The 18,323-nt window shown below is 47.8% G+C and overlaps 1 protein-coding gene across 2 annotated transcripts in view; it reads left to right on the top strand.

Annotated features, from left to right (window-relative positions):
* The first annotated feature begins 884 nt into the window (after positions 1 to 884).
* AXIN1 (axin 1) overlaps positions 885 to 18,323 on the top strand; it is a 73,916-nt gene continuing 56,477 nt past the window's right edge. The window contains exons 1-2 of one of the 2 annotated variants that reach the window (XM_075106113.1): positions 885 to 1,144; positions 3,290 to 4,261. In XM_075106113.1, the coding sequence (XP_074962214.1) occupies positions 3,384 to 4,261 (878 nt within the window). In that variant the 5' untranslated portion in view covers positions 885 to 1,144; positions 3,290 to 3,383. The remainder of the gene's footprint in view (positions 1,145 to 3,289; positions 4,262 to 18,323) is intronic. The other variant, XM_075106112.1, reaches the window with a different exon arrangement.

The raw sequence follows: 18,323 nt of genomic DNA, 5'->3' as shown, positions 1-18,323 counted from the left end.
CATCAAGCTACTCTCGTTTGGTCTCTGCATCTGGTAATCCTTCTGCAACGTCCCCCGTCACCCTGGGTCAGCACTGCACACTCAGTGCCAGCGCACCCTGCCTGGCCAGAAGCTCCCTCTCGGGATAAGACACGCTCCCCACCGCCTTTCTCGGGAGTCTCCATGTTGTTTGACCCATTTCAGTCCATACAGTGCCACCTCTTGGCGAGTCCCCTTATTTCTTCCCGCCGCCAAATTGCCCTGCTCAGAGAAGCGGGAGACACGCTGCGGTTTCTAAACCAGCTTTAGTTGTTCGTGGAGGCAAGAGCTGCTGGTGGAGCAGCCGCCGCACTTGTCCATCCCCGGGCCCACTAGTGTGCGGTCTTTCCCGAGCAGAGCTTGGCTGAAGACACTGTCGTTCAATCCTGCACGGAGCAGTAGAGGCCCGTGGCAGCTTTGAGGGTGGCTGCCTTTCCCTGACGAGCCGAGCCAAGCCAGGCCTTGGCGGTCTCCAATGCCTAACCCTCTTCCAGGTTGTCCCTGCCCGGGATGCTTGGAGGACCTCCGGTGGGCTCCTCTTGGCCAGAGCAAGACAGAGCCCTGGAGCTGCTCAGCCCTTGGGCGAGGCGCCAGCCCAGCTGGGGCTCTGCTGGGAACCCTCGGCGCCCTGCCCGGACCCTCGGCCATGTGCTGGGGGCTCCGCGGGGCTCGAGGCCTCCTGGGGCGGGGAGCCGGCCTAAGCCTCCCCGCCGGCCGAGCAGCGAGCGGTAGATGCCGGGGCCGCTGCCTCCCGCCTGGCCCCCGCCTGCCCTGGCCCCCCCGGTGTGCCCCAGTGCCGCCTCCCCCGGGCCGGGCCGGGCCGGGCCCGGCCCGCTCCGCCCCCGCGGCCGGGTGCCGGTCCCGCAGTACCGTCCGGGGGCGCGGGGGGCGCGGCTGAGCCGCTCTCCCCGACGCTGGGAAGGCAGCGGCGCAGGCGGAGCGGAGCGGTGCGGGGCTCGCTGCTCCTCTCTCCCTGTCGCCGCCACAAGCCAGCGGCCGCGGCCATGGGCGTCCCGGGCCGCCCGCTTTGTGCCGCCGCCCCGCCGCCGCCCGCCGCCCCGTCCCGCCGTTGCTGAGCCGCATGGGCCGGGCCCCGCGCCGCCGCCGCCGCCGCTGCTCCGTGCGGGTGAGTGAGCGGGGAGGCGGCCCCGAGCCCAGGCCCTGCGCCGAGGCCGCGCCGGAGGCCGCCGCCGGGCGGGAGGAGTGGGGCCGCGGCGGGCGCCGCCGAGCTGGCTAGGCCGCCCTAGGCGCGGGAGGGCGGGGGGTGGGCGGCCACGGGCCGGGCCGCGCCGCGGAGGGCGAACACGGGGCTGGCGGCGGCGGCGGCGGCAGCGGGGGGGGTCCACCCGGCTCGCCTCCCCCGAAGTTGCCCGGGGGCGGCGGGGGGCCCGGCGCGGTGCCCTGTCAGCGCCGGGGCCCCCCGCGGAGCCTGCCCAGGCCCGGCGCCTCCCGCGGGGCGGCGGGGGCCCGGCGGCGGGGCTGTCTCTGCCAGGGGCCGTGAGGCGGGGGGTCCCCCGGGGGTAGAGGGGCCGCCGGGCGCATCCCTCGTCCCCGCTGTCTCTGTCCGGAGCTCCCCTGCTCTCGGCGGGATCCCCCAACCCCGCCGGGACGAGCGGCGGGAGCCGCTCGCCGCAACAATGACCGACATGGCTGAGGGACCGCTGCCCCAAGGGGGGCTGCCCCAAGTGGGTCCCCAGCACCCAGGCAGGGGTAGCTGGGGACCTTCACCGGGGAGGTGGGTGCGAGCCCCAGTGCTCTCATCCATAAGCGAAGTGAAAACGACACAGAAACGCATTATGGTGCAAAAAAACCCAGCCCCATTCCGTGGTGCCAGGGCAGCGGCTGCATGCTGCGGGCAGCTTGGACCGCGAGGGCGGCACTGGCTCCTGTGGCTGCACGGCACAGGTTGGGCACGCAGGGCCCGGCCGTGCTCGACGGCAGCTCTTGGTCTGGCTGAGCTTATTTTGCGATGTGCAGGTGGGCTGTAAGGACGGTACGGCATAGGTGGCGGTTCTTGGTTCAGCGGGGAGAGGGAATGGGGGGAAAATGGCAAAGCATCCCGACGATGCATTCATTGTAGTGGGGTGAGCTTTGAGAGGGAGGCCGAGGTAAAATGCGTCTTCCCTAGTATGTTTTCACATGCAATTGGGTCAAGGCAGCGCAAGGAGTAATTTGTTGGGCAGTTGGTACTTTGCAGTACTGGGGGCTTTGAAGCTGATTCTGTTTGTAAAACAAGACTTTTGCTACTGTCGTTAAACCATGAAGTTGCCTTGTAGAGCAGCAGAAGTCTTGGCCCAGGGATTGGCCTTGCCCTCCTTCCCCTATGCTTCCCATACTCCGCATTGACTTGTTGGTCTTATTTAAAAACATCGTACTTGATCAGATTTCCTTCTTGAGGTGGTTTTCTCATCTGCTTTTGATGACCTGAAGTTTTCCCAGGCTTGCAGCATGCAATGTTGTTGGCGTAAATGAACCTTTTCTCAACGGCCTGTCTACGAAAACCAGTGCCAGACCTGAGCTCCTGTGCTAACATGCCCATTTGAAGCAAGCATGCAGTCCGGGTGCCCAAAATATTGGGGTTAATGATGCATCTGGATTTCCCTGGAGTTAGACAAGGCGACACAGCGTATTTCTAAAATGCAGAGATTTGTGAGGAATGTGGTGCTGGTATGTCACTTGAGCATATGAAAGTCGCCTGTGTTTGATTAAGGTGCAGTCTCGCTTTCGGAACTAACTGGATATTCTTTCAAAATATTTTTTTCACAAGCCTTAAATTCCTGTTTGGGGATGAGAATTTGCTAGATCGGTGGCCACATAAAAACATGCTACCTTAATATGACCTGGTGCATGTGCTGTCCAGGTAGGCTGTGTAGAGGAGTTAATGGCAGCACAGAAGATGGTATGTGTCCTGTGGCACCACGTGGTACCTGAGTATAGATGTCTTGGATGTGGAGACTGCAAGATCCCAGGGTCTGTAAAACCACTAGTGTTGTGAAATTGGCTGCTGTTCTAGCATAGTGCCAGCTATAGTATCAGTGATGCTAAATGCTGAATGTAAACTTTTGGTATATTCTGTAATTGTCATTTTTAGAGGGTGCCCAGTTTGAGCCTAGTTCTCTGCTCTCTGAAGTTGCTGAGAGGCTTGCCATTGATTCTGCTGAAAAAGAGGTGTTAATACAGTAAGGGTGCAGAGCAAAACTAGTGGTTTGTAATCTTAGAGTGTTTATCTACAGCGATACTCACTTTTTACTTTTTTTCTCATCTGTTTCAGCCAAACAAACTCATTCACCCTGGAGCTACAAATATTGGTGACTTGAGATTTGACCTCATTCTCCACTATTCCTGCACAAGCAAGGACCAGAAAAATGAATATCCAGGGGAAAGGCTTCCCCTTGGACCTTGGAGGAAGCTTTACTGAAGATGCTCCAAGGCCACCGGTTCCTGGTGAGGAGGGGGAACTTGTGTCCACGGATCCAAGGCCAGTTAGCCATGGTTTCTACTCTGGTAAAAGCGACGTGGTTAGAAATGAGACGTCCACAGCAACACCAAGGCGCTCTGATTTGGATTTGGGGTACGAGCCTGAAGGGAGTGCTTCACCAACTCCACCCTACCTGAAGTGGGCCGAGTCGCTGCACTCCTTGCTGGATGATCAAGACGGTATCAACCTCTTCAGGACTTTCCTGAAACAGGAGGACTGTGCGGATCTCCTGGACTTCTGGTTTGCCTGCAGCGGCTTCAGGAAGCTGGAGCTGTGCACGTCTAATGAGGAAAAAAGACTCAAGCTGGCAAAAGCTATTTACAAAAAATACATCCTCGACAACAATGGCATTGTGTCCCGGCAGATCAAACCAGCCACAAAAAGCTTCATCAAAGACTGCGTCATGAAACTGCAGATTGACCCTGACATGTTTGACCAGGCCCAAACAGAGATTCAGTGCATGATAGAAGACAATACCTACCCTTTGTTCCTTAAGTCAGATATTTATTTGGAATACACAAGGACAGGTGGGGAAAGTCCAAAAATTTATAGCGATCCAAGCTCAGGGTCTGGGACAGGTAAAGGGCTACCTGGTTATCTGCCAACTCTGAATGAGGATGAGGAGTGGAAATGTGACCAAGACGCCGAGCCTGAGGCCAGCAGGGACTCAGCGCCTTCCAGCAGGCTCACCCAGAAGCTGCTTCTGGAGACGGCCACCCAGCGCGCCGCCTCAGCTCTACGATACAGTGAGGGGAGGGAGTTCAGGTAGGCGAACGCCAGGGCAGCGTCCCTCCTGCAGGGTGCCTCCAGGGGCTGGATTGTGGAGCTTCCGCCGGGGTGATGGGAAGCCTTGGAGGGCCTTGGGTGGTGGGGAGCAGCATCCACGTTGGTCTGGGATGGTGTTGTGCAGGCGCTTTGGTGGAAAGCAGAGCTTTATTTGAAAGTAGTCACAGGTTATTTTAAGGGTGTCTTTGGCTGTAGTTGTCTGTTTGCCCCGAATCACCCCTGCAGCCTGTTCATGACCCGGGGAAACTGCTGCTGGACGTAGTCTGGAGGCAGGTTGGGCTTGGTGGGCAGTGCAGAGCCATGGGAAGTCCTCATGCATATTCAGGGAGTCGAGTGAGCTGCAGCTCCAAGTTAGCTGTAGCCTGCACCAGCAGCAGGTCAGGATTCAGTTACAGGAACACAGGCGAGTACAGCTCGTGGTAAAACTTCTTGTAAATACACCAGGAAATTTTTGTGATGAGCCAGACCTAGAGGCTGCAGGAAGCTTGCAGGAGATACCCTCACCTCCGTAACGTTTATATGTGTCAAACTGGGTTCACAGAGCTCCCTGAAAATGTTGCTGCTCCACACATGAGATTACCAGCACTGATTTCCAGTAGTGTCAAAGTCGGAATCACTGAATCTAGTTAAAAGGATTCTCTGGTGCAGTTTTTCCTTTCATCAGAGTAATTGCTGGGGTTTTTAACTGGAGGAGTTGCAGTTTTGCAGCCTGTTTTTTTTTTCTGGGTCCCCCACCCACTTTCAGCCAACATGGATTTTGAAACTTGCTGAGAGCTCAGTTAAAATTCCAGACAATTAACTTAGCAGGGAGCTCTCTGGGATCAATAAGCGTGTGTGTGTCTAACCCTTGCTGAATCAACAGAACCCAGCCAGAACACATTCCTACTTTTTTTTTTTTTTTAAATAAAATCTCCTTGTTTTAAGACCTGCTTAGGCTAAAATCTGACGCTTTGTGAAGATTACGAAATGAAGTAGTTGAACTGTCCTCTTCAAAGCTGCCTGCCTTATGAAAAGCATTTCTGTGTTTAATCTCTCTCGGCCGTCCCTTTAGTCTGGCAGCTGGAAACTGCGCACAGTCTCGGTGCCTTTCAGCTGGTGAAATGTTTTCGGTTTGATTCTTGTTTTCTTATAGATTTTGAGGGAGGCTTGTTGCATGTGGAACTCTTGGAGGGGAATTCATGTGGATTCCTGCTGTTTTAATCAGGAGTCAGAAAAACAAAATCCCAGGGTCCTGGGATTTTCTCATGGAGTTAATAAAAACCTGGAATGTTTCCTGAAGTGCATTTTCAGTGAGTGGTCAGGTACTCACCAAAAGCAAAGGATTAGAAAAGTCTATGATTTAAGTAACTTTTTATTTAAGTGATAATGGCTTTAAGATTGGAAATAACTTATTTGAGGTTCAGCTGTGTTTAGTTTCCTTACTAACGCAGGTAGCAAAACCTGTATGCAACATTGTGCTTCTCAGCTCCGGCTTCAGAAAAAAATGCACTTTACCATTATCTGAATATATTTGTGCTAGATTTTAAAATGGTTTAAGAAATGTGATGTGAAATAAAAGTGTTTTGGAGTAGAGGTCCTCAGTCTTAGGCATTTTCATACCAGATTGGAACAACATGAAATAAATCTTTACCTGGGGGATGAAGGTCAGAAAAAATGCATTACTATTAATTTGTAGTGTCCAACAGCCTGTCATTGTGGCTACTGACACTCCATTGACCTGTTGGGTAGGAAGGCACAGAAACATTTACCATTCTTGCCGGTGCAGGAGTCATTTCTCAGCCTGGAGGAACTGAAGATAAGTGATTATTTTACTTTTCAAACATCGGTATGTCAGCTCCAGTAGCATCCAGAGCATCACAATGGAAGATGCTACCGAACTGCATAATCTCTGCATTTTTTTCATTCTAAAAAATCTGCTGAGATACCAGTTTGAGGTGATTATTCCTTTTTTTGCAGGACCTGGTGGTTGAATTGACTTACATCCTGGATGTTGTATGGCAGTAGCTGTCTTGAATAAGCTGGTTTTTTAATTATAACATCTTCATCCTGCAGACCTTTTTGTTCATTTACTTTCTCACCTGAGTAAGAGTATTGGAAGCCAGCAGAGCTACTTTGTAGCAAGAAGCAATAGCTGTGGGCAGCATTTGGAAGGCTGGGTCCAAATTTATTTTGATAATTTCCACAAACCTTTTTTTGTTTTGCATATGTGTGGAAGAATTTCTAGTTTCTGTTCTTGAGGGGATGTTAAAATAAGCTGTTTTGCATTATATTTGAGGGCCTGTTTAATCTTCCCAAGATTGAACTTCTATTCCTTGGCTTCCATGGAAACCCTAAATAAAGAGGAATCTGAGCATATGCAATAGAAGTACTACTCTGATAGCAAATGAGCATCTTGAATCGGCTCCAAATTTTTTGCAGCAGAAAGTTCATAAATCTTGATGCAGTAGCTCTGCTCTCAGGAGGGCAAACATAAAAAATTCCTCAAACACCAGAAGGCAACCTGTTATTAGTGTTGGATATTTTGAAGGTGTTCAAATGTGCATGCGTATGTGAGAATATCCTGACGCCAAAAGCATTGCCGTTACCCACTGTGTTTTTGTATGCATAGGAAAAGGCCAACAGTCATTATAGTTAGGCTCCTGCAAATTAATTGGACATTCGTTATGGATCAGTGAACTTCAAAGAGGGTAACCCCCAAAGATCTTGGGCATTAACTCGCAGCTTCCGAAAGTGACACTAACATGGTTGTGAGGGTGGCTAAATCGTTCATTAACCTTCTTCTGACATGCTGGGATGGCGTTCCTCAGATCCAAAGACCAGAAATTAAACCTGTGCCTGAGAACTGCCCTGCAGCCTGGTTTTCGAGTGCTCCAGGAAAACACACACATCTTAAAAAGCTGGAAATCTGGTGTTTGGTGTTGAAAGGTTGCAGTTGTGTCTTTTGTCAGGGTGGGTTTCTTCTGCCATCTCATTAGCTTTGCATCAGAAGGGGTTCCCCTCCCACTCCCAGAGTGCTGGGGAGCAGCACTCACAGCTGTTGTTTACTTTCTTCCCGTGGCAAGAATATATGGTGTTTCGTGTGAGCAGCTCTGCTTTCGTCTCTTCTGAAAGACCAGCAAGCTGGGAGATGTAGGTTGGTTCTGCCAGTTGTTTTGGGTTTTGACCTGTGTCATGAAGTGCAAAATGCATTAAAAAGGAGACCTGGAGGATGGTAATGAGAGGACATGTGGTGGTAGGTGAGGTCTCCAGTTGTTGGACAGTGGGGAATATTGTGGCGGAGCTGATAGGTGTGGATGGAGAAATTTGCTAATGGGGGCTTTGATGCACATGTGGTTTGTGGTTTGTTGTGGTGTGTGTTTTTTTTGTTGTTTTTTTTAAGTAAGCTGGCTACATGATCTAAGCTTTAATTTCCAGAGCACTGAGCTGACTAAGCTCATGGTGTTTCACAACTGTTGGTGGTTCAAATGCAAAGGATGGGTGACGTAGTTCTCCACTGGGGCTGGTAGAAATCACCAGGAGAGTCGTTATGCCTGTGCCAACGTACTGGCAGCCTCCCTGGGCACACGTGAGAGCAGCTCTCCTCAAAACACAGAGTGAGCACACCATCATCACAGGGTGTGCAGAGGAAGCAAGTGGAGAAAAAACTGAAGGAGCTTTTAGAGGTACGTGACAACCTCTGGTCTGAGACAGTGCAATGACAAACTGTAACGTAGAGGGGAATGGTGTACGCTGGTTCAGGGAGGACGTGAGATTTCTCCATTGCTTAGGCAGCATAAAAATGGTCCAGCAGTTAGAAGCTGGACCGCATGAGTGGAAAACTGAGGATGCAAAATCACAAATGCTATGCAGGAGTAGTCTATGTTTAGTAATTCAAGGCATGCATTACTGTCTTACTGATGGTTCTTTTAACTGGAGAAGCAGCATGGACGTCTTGGAGCTTCAAGAGAGGTTGGTTGCTGGAAAATAGCAGCTACTGAATGTTATCTGTGTACGTAAAGGCAGAAGGAAAAGTTTTGGATGCTTAGCTTGACTTAGCTAGAATTAAAATTGCTGGGCCAGTAAAGCCACTTGTCATCAGTAAAACCCTATTTGGAATCTGTGGCTATTTCCAAATTTAAAGAAAATAAGTTCTAGAAGAATAGTTTTGGTTCTGCATTGTTCTAGAGAGAAGTTAGTGAGCCTAATGGGGAGGTAGGATCTGATGCTAATAGCACTAACCGGCAATTTAGTGACTCCAGTGCTGTAAGACATACAGGGCAAAGACCGATGGTGGTTTTGCACAGAAGTTACGCCAGCTTTTTTAAATATGTTGTTAAGCTGATGAAACTTCTGCATGGAAATGCTTATATTAACAGTGTAAAGTATTTATACTGGTGGTTGCCAAGTTTTAAAATGGATTTTATTTGAAGAATACCTTTTGTGCCCATAGCTTTGCCTCTACACAAATCAAGATGAAGTGGTCTATTTGTTGTCTGGTTATGGATCAGTGCTTTGGCGTCTTTTTAAAGACAGGTAGTTAAGCTTTTAGCACTCTCTTTTGATAAATGCATTTTTCTCCCCTCCTCCAGCAAACAGGTCCTTTATTTTATTGTGATTGAGTTTTACTTGGGTTACAGAAGCTTTTCTCTTAAAAGAACAAAGGGGAGTTATACCCCCATCTTTTTGGTGCTGGGGAGGTTCAGATTGGACATGGGGGAAAAAAAAAAACCTTCATGGGGAGCAGGATACAGCTGAGGAACAGTTTACCAGAGAGGAGGGAATCTCCATCCTGGAGGGCTTCATGGCTGAGTTTGACAGAGCCACGGCCCCTCTGGTCCACTGTTGACGATGGTCCTGTTTTGATGGGTGCTTACAATGATGGCACAAATCATGAGATACTGTGTTTTGAGAACCAGGTTGCAAGTTGGGCTGTTTCTGGTTCTGCCCCATTTCAGAAAGAATTGGGTGCTAAAAAGCTGAATGGGAGCTGAACCCATCCGAAGACACTGAGAAGTGCACCTAGGAGGAGGTGGGCCATGGGGTGGGTACACCGTGGTTTTGATCTGCTGTTCAACTTGGGTTTATGTTTTAAGAGTTTCTTTGTTGTCGCTATAATGGACTAATCCCTTGAATAATTAGTTACCATTGGACGTTTTAAAAATGACTGCTTCTTGGATGTTTTCTTTTAATAGTCTGTTAGATCCTGAATTTATTAACTACTGAGACAGACTGTGAAATCATGTTACGCCAGGCTTTCTTGATGGAAAAGAGACTGAGAAGGGTGTGAGGGTGCTGGGGGAGCACACGCCGGCCTCATGTTAGGGTAGAGCTGTTGACTTCCCCACCTTCCCAAGCTGTGCAAGAAGTCCTTCCTACCTGCTGGGCTGGGTCACTGGCTACTGGAGCACACCGTGGTCATATGTCATCCCTAGGTTTAGGCTTTCAGAAGGTGCTCTGTGAAGGTACAGACTGTGGCTGAACAGTGCAAGGCCAGTCATGCAGCCACCATGCATCTAAAATAAATTGTGGGTCTGATTTCATTAGAATCAGTGGAGAAATCTGGTTTCAGAAGTAGCTATATGTGTAGTGCAGAAAATTGCTGAGTTTAAAAACAAAAAAAAACTCAGAAGGGAGGTGCTGATATCCTAAATCAGTTCCTGGAAATATCATTGAATTATTAAGATCATCCTTAAATCCATTAAGCAAATTACAGTTAATCGGTCAAATAAAAGAAGAAAGATCTTTTGCAAGGCCCTGTCTTTTGAGCCACATGCAGAAGCTGTAGTAATATTTTAATTTTCCATCTGTCAGTTAATGTATTCAATCACTTCAGTTCCTTACGTAGAGGATTTGAAATTAGAAACTGAGGTTAATTATCTGCGTTAAATGAAATATGTGAAGCCCACAAAAGCAAAAACCTTCACGATTTGGTATGGTCTGTTAAGCTAGGCAGGAGAGGGGTTATTTTTTCCCAGTTTTGTTCCGATTGAAGGGGTTTAGTCACAGTAATTGAAATGATTAAAAAGTCAAATTGCTGGTGAATATAATTCTGAGCATCTTTCTGAAAGGACTCAACACTTGGTTGAGAGCAGGGAGCAGGGGTTTGCTCTGTCTGGCAGCACGGAGCAGCCGTCCCTGAGTGGGTGAGGCCAGTTGTCCTTGGTGCCTTGTTATCAACCCCTTGATGGCAAGGGGATGTCATAGCTCTGCTGCTAGGTTAGTGGAGGCAATTTGGAAGTGGAAGAGTACAGGAGGAGAGCTACACTTTTGAGCATATCAGATATAAAACGGGTCCATCTATCCTAATGCCAGTAATTAGCTAATCACTGCCTGCTTCACTTGGAAGTGCAGCTTTGGACTCTACAAAGAAGACAATCGTCTTGGAAATACACCATCCCCGGTGGTCAGCTGGTTTGGGGGTGATTCATTTGTTAAGAGGCTCATTTTTTTCCTTACGCTGCAGTACACATGTAGCTCAGGTTTGAACTGCTCCAGGAGCTGCAGCGCCCATCTCTGCTCATTGGGGACAAAGATGTCCCTTCTCTGGTGTGGCTGTAAATCCCCTTCTCATCATCTGGGCACTTCAGGAAAGGTCTCTTCTGGAGACATGCATCTTGTTCCCCTCTGCCATGTGCCAGAGCAAGCTGCTTTGCCTCAAGTCATGCTCAGGAATTAAATTGCAGCAGGACACGCTTTTGTGTGAAAGCAAAACCGTCGTTCCTTACAGCCCTGGTCTGGGTTCTTCACTGTTGTTACGGCAGTGATGAATTTAAGTAAAACCGTTGCAGTTTTAAGTTAAATTATCTAAATTCTGTAAAACCCACGTGGAAATTGGATTTTACCTTTGAAGACTCCATAGTGCACTTTTGTGGTAAGACCTGGAATCTTTTGGTCCTCTGGCACCCAAGATACAACCTGTCCTTAAAGTACCACCTTTTAGAAGGTCTTTAGCTGATGTAAATAGTTAATAGATGAATAGCTTTCACCTATCCTGATGAAAAACAGTGGCGGGGAGGGAAAATTATAGCCAGAGGAAAAAACTTTGAAATACCCCAGTGAGACCTACTGGTTAGCCACCAGGGCCTCATGTTAGTCCCTGGATCTACTTTCAGAGCTAATGACCAGAAGCTACTGGGTTTTATTCTTCCTTCAACCCTCTAACCCCCACATATTCCCTGTCCTGTTGTAGACTGGAGAGTCTCAGTCCTCTCCCTCTCTCCATTTTCATTTCCCTTTTGCCTGGAGGTTTAAGATTTTTGTCACTTATCTCCAGGGTGTGTTCAGAGAAATGCTGGTGATTGAAGGAGGAGAGCAGTAGGCATGAAGAGGTGGGATTGCCTTTTTTTCAGCAGTCCACATTTAGAGTGGGTTAGCTTTGCTGGAAAACCCTGCCTTTAGTGTTCAACAGATTTATCTTTTTCAATCGTAATTTTTGGTCTTTTTCTTGGCTGGCAATCAGCTTTTCAGACTGTGTGAGATTTATCTGGAAGAGGGGCTTCCTTGTTCTGCTGTTGCTGCCTGGTCCAGGTGGTTGCTTTAGGACCTCTAACCAGCACATATATTTCTGTGGGATCAATCATTTGGTAGCTGAGGACCTCTCCAAGCTTTCACAGGCAAATCAGTACAAATCAGAGCTGAGTTGCAGGAGATCTCCTGGGAATTACGGGTAGGATCCAGGGAGAGAGGTGCGGGACTTTATCCAGCTGCAGCTACTGGGTTTTGTGAACTGTCTCCTGGCTCTGGCCCATAGAAGTAAGAGATGTAAAACCATTTGGCACCAGACATGCAAATGAGAGCTGGGCTGAAGCAACTGTTACCCTCGAGGATCCCAAAAGAGGAATCAACAAATAGAAATTATTCTATTAGCAGGGGCAAAGTTCACAGGTTAACCATCATGTCAAATCAATGAAATACAGCCTTGATCTCCTGTACAAGGGCTTTATTGTGTATAAATAAGAGTGCCCGAGCAAAGACAGCAAGTTCTTGCACTGTAACATTTGCAGTATGCTGAAGAAAGGGAAGCTCTGTACAGACTGCTGCATGAAATGCCTCCTTCGGACATCAGCTTCATTCCTACTTCAAAAGATTGTAAAACCTGACCTTGGAACCTTCTTGCTCTCTTTATGGCCCTACCCAGATTGGATTTCCATAGGTCATGGTTTTTGTTTTGTTTTGTTTTAAAATAAAAAGTTGGGGTCTTTGGCTAAGAAGGCTTGTCTTTGTACTTTTAATTCGGTCCATGTGACTGTCATAACATCTATTTCTTAGGAAATGAAAAATGTTCCTCCTTGAGCAAAGCCACAAAAGAAAGCCATTGGTTACACTGGCAACCTCAGGTGTGTGCAGCATGTGTCTTCTGCTGATCTGCTGGCACTGGATGAAGACCATCACCCCTTTGTTGCTTGGTCCAGGCTCTGCCAGGAAAAGAAAGGACAGAAGTTGCCTTCTTTGTTGTGGAAGTATTTATATGTAATGCGTCTTTGAATATCTGCACGTTCAGGGAAGCTTTGTTTTCCTCTCTTGGGAAAAGCTACTTTGAAAAGGCTGGCTTGACCCTCTTTTCTTCAAGGTGGGCTAACACCGCAAAAATACATGAGCTTGAAACAAGATGGAAATGGGCAGCAAAGGATGTGTGGATGTGTCACTACAGTGTAGGATTTGTCACATTGTAAAACAGCATCGTGGTTTTCCCCTCCGGATATATGCAGTGAAGTTTGTGACCCGGGGGTGATTAGCCCAACTGGAGGCATTTGAGAAGGCATGAGCTGTGGTTTTGGGTCTTCCCCAGAAAAGGCTGGAGCAGCCTGCTAAAACTGATCTGTAAACCTCCTTCTGAAGAGAGGAAGTTTTCCAAATGGTCATGGGAAAAACTTTCCTTTGGTAATCTTGGAGATAACAGGTCACGCAGCTGCACCCAGTGGTTCTTGCACAATAACTTGTGGTCAGGCTGAAGTGTCTATTTTAGAAAGGCATCCAAGTGATGGGAGGTCATGCAGCATTTTTGTTATCTCTTCCCGTCGTTAGTTACTCTCACTGTTCTCAGTGTGTTCTTTATTACTTGCTTCAGTTTTTTCCAGCTTCAGTTTCTAGCTGCTGGGTTTTGGTGTGTCTGTGCTCACTTCAGTGGCTCCAAATTCCTTTGCGTGTTTGAAAAAACCTTACTGAATGGGTGTGAATGTTCTCCTTAAGTGGTAGCAGCTTTGTTGTGGAAGGCCTTTTGGTTTTATTAGACTTTTCAACCCTCGGTCTACTGTTAAACAAGCTGTAGCTTGTCATGGTTGACAAACCTTCGCTCTGGTCTCAGACCTAACCTACCTGTTTAAAAGGCAGTATTCTTTTGTGTGCTGGTTTCTGGGTGGGGACCATCGGGCTTCTAAGGGAAATTAACTTGCGGCCTCTCTTTCCCCCTGCCACCTCAAATGAATTAAGTTTTGTGTTAACTGTTCTGTCTCTTCCTAAGGCCAAAAGGAAATGTCAGCCTATGCTTTAGGTTTTCTGCTACAAACTAAGAGTGCAAGTAGGTGGGAATATGTAATTATATTAAAAACAAAAACAGCTGCACAATCAGTGTCAGCTGCTGAAGATAAAATATAGGAAGTTTTTAAATGATTCATCCATAATTATTTAAAAACATGTTGAATTTATTCTTAAGCTTTGGAGAAGAATTCTTGCAAGGCTGGCATTTGCCATCTGTGATGTTTATACACCTGAGTAAATGCCTGTCTCAGCAGTTTGTCAGTGTTCAGTGCTCCAGATCTAAATCCCTTCAAAGGTAAACCCAGCACACCTTTGTCTCTGCTGGCCTTTCCGTCTACAGAGTTTTGGCTGGTGAGGTGGAACCAGTCGTAGCAGTGGCTGGCACTAGGTAGGCAGGGTGCTGAGACTCACACCATTTTAATAACTGTTTCATGTAGATTTGCTCTCTGTAGGTTTGGGTGGCAAAGTTTGCAGCAGCTGAATGACACAAATACGCTGGTGGGACTGGTGGAGAGGTGGCTGGGGAGCAACTTTGTGTGCCGGCAGGCACAGCAGCCAAGCTACAGGCTATGTCTGCTCTCCTCTTTTTACGTCCTTCCAGTGGTATCTGTTGCATGGATTGTAGTGGTCCAGGAGAGAAGGGAGGAAAGCTCATTTGGATTGTCTCTCTGGGACGCAGCAGACTGGCCGCATCTGATTTTAGGGGCAGTTGGAAGGTACAGTGCTTTTCCTCGTGGCATGTCGTTGCAGGTGCTGTTGTTTCCTGCCCAACTGGGCAAAACTCAGTATTTTTATTTTCAGCCCTGTGGTATTCAGGAGAAGGTAATCAGCACAGAGAGGGGCATTTTTCACATGTTTCTCTGTCTCTGTGATTGCTAAGAAGTTGGAAATGTGTTACACTAAACTGGCTGAAAATTGCTCAGGGTTGTTGTTGTTTTTATGCTAACATAGCACTCTTCCCAACTCACCAGCCCAGATAAGCATCCACGCAGGGCAGGGCTCTTGCCCACGTGGCCAGGAGGGCAGCCAGCACTGCTGTGGGTGTCACGGCTGAGCAACCAACGCCTTGCAGTTTCATCAGGCTCAGGGTACATTTTCCTCCAGCGAGAGGCACAGCGTCGTGTGGATGCCTGCTGCAGCCTGCACTGCCTTTTGCTTTGCTCCACTGCAGCAAAGCAGGGAGAGGAGGTGGGGGATCTCCAAGACCAACGAGTTGCATCTCTGATCTAGACATTAACAGGGTGCCCTCAGTCCCTGGGACAGTTCACCAGTCAAGCTCCACTGCTCCGTCACGCTGCTTGGATGGAAGAGATGAGCAAATTTGAGGAAGGCAGAAACCCCAGCACTTGTTCTAGCCCCTCTCCTGCTGTGCCTTGTTGCCTGCAGCTACAACTGTAGTCCAGAGCTCAAGGATGCTCTTCTGATCCTGCGGCAGTCTTGACAGAAAACGCAGCTGGCCCCATGTTGATCTGTTTTCCTTTCTTGATGCAGTAATAGAGCTTCTCTTCTTGAGAGCTGACTGTCCTTTGCAAATATCATTGACTTGGGCGCTCAGCCTAGGAGAGGTGGCTCATTGGAGCTGTAGTGAGTGAGCTGTGATATCTGCCGATTTTATAGTGAAGACGCTGGTCTTGCAGTCCTCCAGTGCCTGCCCACAGCTCTTACACTTGCTCAGAAGGGTAGATGCTTCCTACAGCTTACTGGATTTGCCTCCCCAGTTGTAGGATACACTTGGGAGGCAGCAGTTGCTTGGGCTCAGCAAGGTCATCGGGGTTTTGGTCTGTGATGGTGACGCCCTGAGTCAGCTCTGCATGGATTACTCCCTTTCTTAGCTCATGTAGTTCTTCTGTCTGGAGCCATCAACCACATTGCCAGCAGTCAAGCTACGAGCAACCTTTTTTCTTTGTTAATTGCTGCCTGTGGCTTGGCACCAGCAATGTCAGAAACCCTCCCAGGTAGCCCATCTTAGGCTGTGGACTTGGGTGTAGTGTGTTGCCTCAGGTGACACAGAGTAGCATAATCCTCTTACATCCCAACTTTGGAAGTCATCCTGGAAGCCTGAGCTGAAGAAAGAAGGTGGGACTGGAGCCAAACCTCTTGTTCCAGATGGGACAGTAGTGGCAGGAACACCTATTATCCACAAAGGTGTCGCCAAGTCACAGAAGGCAATTAGCAGGGAAGAAAAATGTGCTGCCTTTAAAATTTGAATTTTAAGAATAGTTTTTAAATTGAACATACATACATTGATATGCCAGCTAGGCAAAATTAGGACTGTAAGAGCAAGCATCTGAAGTTATCTAACTTGTGTGATCAGCAAGTTAATAAAACAGGCAGGTTTGTCAAACAGGATTATATTCAGTCTTGAGCAAACCTGAGTGTGAACAGGATTTATAACATCAGGTTATTCTGTGTTTGGCATAAAGGACAAGAAAAACAGTCCTGGTGTATGGTAGAGGGGTCTCTTTCTAACCTTATTGTTGCCAGTGGAGACAAAGTTTGAAAATTTTTCCTCCTTTTTAGGGTCAGCTGTTTGTATTGCAGATCTAAACTCTGTACTAAACAGTCAACCACTTCAGGCCTTAAAAAGGTTTTCACAAGCTCTCTCTTTCATACAGGGGACCCTTCTGCACCAAGTCCCCCTCCCCACGTGATGGTTCAACTGTGGTTTATATTTGTGCTAGGGTGCTGGATTTCACCTTTCACTATTTTAACACTCAGTGCATCAATTCCTTCTGTATTATTGTATTTGAGTGTGAATTGGAAACAGAGAGCAGGATTTCCATGGGGTGGTCTTCAGGGGTGGGAAGTCCTTCTCAGGTGCTGGGGGAAGCGTGGAGATGGGGACTGTCAGAGCAGCAATGCCATATCAGGGAAGGAGGGGAGGGTGGTGGGGAATTATCGCCTGCAACCTGCAGCGATCTGGGCTTGAGGAGGTGGAATAGAGAAGAGAGTAGATGGTGTGGCCTTGCATTGACTGGGGACCTGCTGACCGTGTGAGCTGTTTGAGGTCAAAGTGCCCTCTGAGTCCCAAAGGAGTGCCTTATTAGCGCTTTACTCTCCTTCCTATCTCCAGCATCCCATATAGACAAAACAGGCGTGCGTCATTTCTTGGAGAGAAGTGTGTTAAAGCTTGTCCTGGGCTCTTTCTAGCATGTTGTCAGCTTTCCTTGAGTTAATCCTCCTTGCTATTCCTGTGGTCCCTATGATGCAAGATCAGAAAAGGCTGTTCCAGTATCCCACCATGGCTGATTGTAATTCTGCTTCTCTCACCAGATTTCTTAAACTGTTCTCATGTTCTTAGTAAGTACATTCAGCCATGGCTACCTTGCTGGTGTTGACAGCAGTCCTGCTTCAAGCTGGAGGCTGGACTATTCTGCTCCTCCAGAGGTCCCTTCCAACCAATACCGCTGTGATTTTAGTTCTTAGTTAACTGCCAAGCAGATCCTCCTCTGTCACATGCATGTCTGAAGGATTTAATCAGCTTTTATGCAACAATGAGCCCCACAGAAATGCATATACTCATGCAGCTGAAGTAATGGCACTAACAGCTGGACTGGTGGCCTGGACACTGGGAGCCATCACTGGAAGGAATCATGAAATACAATATGAGAGCCCTGCTCTGAGATAAAACTGCAGTTCCAGGAACCCAAGCCACATGATCAAGGAAAATCATTTTTCTTTCTCCCAAAATTAGGCATCGAAAGTGAGGGATGAAACTGCCATGCTATAACAGCCATCTACACTAGATCATATCCTTGTCCATTTCTCCTCCTCTGCACCTCTAGGAATGTTTTTAAATCTCCCATCTAAAAGGTTAAGCTTTTAAAATGAAAAAGGTATGTTTCCTTTCCTCTCAGTCATTTAATGATTTTTAATTTGCTGTTGGATCCTGGTTCTCATGCATTGACTGTGTGGGAACAGTAGGATTGGGTTACAAATAAAGCAGGTGGCTGTTCCTTTAAAAACTGTAAGGCTTAAATCAAATCATGCTGTATTGAAATTGAGCATATTTTTCAAGGAACAGGAGGAGTGGATTTTTTTGTTGTTGTTGTTTGCTGGTACACACATTAGGATCCTCCCATGTTTTAAATATCTGATCTAAAATCTGTTCTCCTGGTGGTAAATTTCTCTTTGAAGCATGGTGACCAGAGGTCCTGCACCTTGCCTCTAAGGCCAGTGAAGGTGGGAATGGGCAATGCACTATTTTTAGAAATCAGCAGTGATACGTTCCAGGAACTCCTGCAGTATTTTTCAGAACTGAGTTTGAAGGTTTTAAGCATAGATAGGGAAATATGTCATCTGTGTAAATTGCTCTAAATTGCCTGCAATTTGTTGGGAGTTGCCATTTCTAAGTGCTTATTGCAACTCTAGATATTTGAGGAAGCTTTTGATTATCCTGAGCTTGTAAAATGTAGTTGGCTGTTTCTTAATTGTTGACCTCTGTGAAGTACGATTACCTGTAATGTAGAGCTTTTTATTTGTCAATGCCGCAAACAGGAAATCAAGAGTGTCTGATTGAGATAAGTTTGGGGACTCCACCATGACTTGTAATTGCATCAGGTGACTTGTTTGTCCTGGGACTGGT

This window comes from Phalacrocorax aristotelis, chromosome 10 (genome assembly GCF_949628215.1).
Source record: "Phalacrocorax aristotelis chromosome 10, bGulAri2.1, whole genome shotgun sequence".
Classification (NCBI taxonomy): domain Eukaryota; kingdom Metazoa; phylum Chordata; class Aves; order Suliformes; family Phalacrocoracidae; genus Phalacrocorax; species Phalacrocorax aristotelis.
The sequence above is the reverse complement of the archived record's forward strand: the minus strand, read 5'-3'. Positions and strand labels throughout refer to the sequence as shown.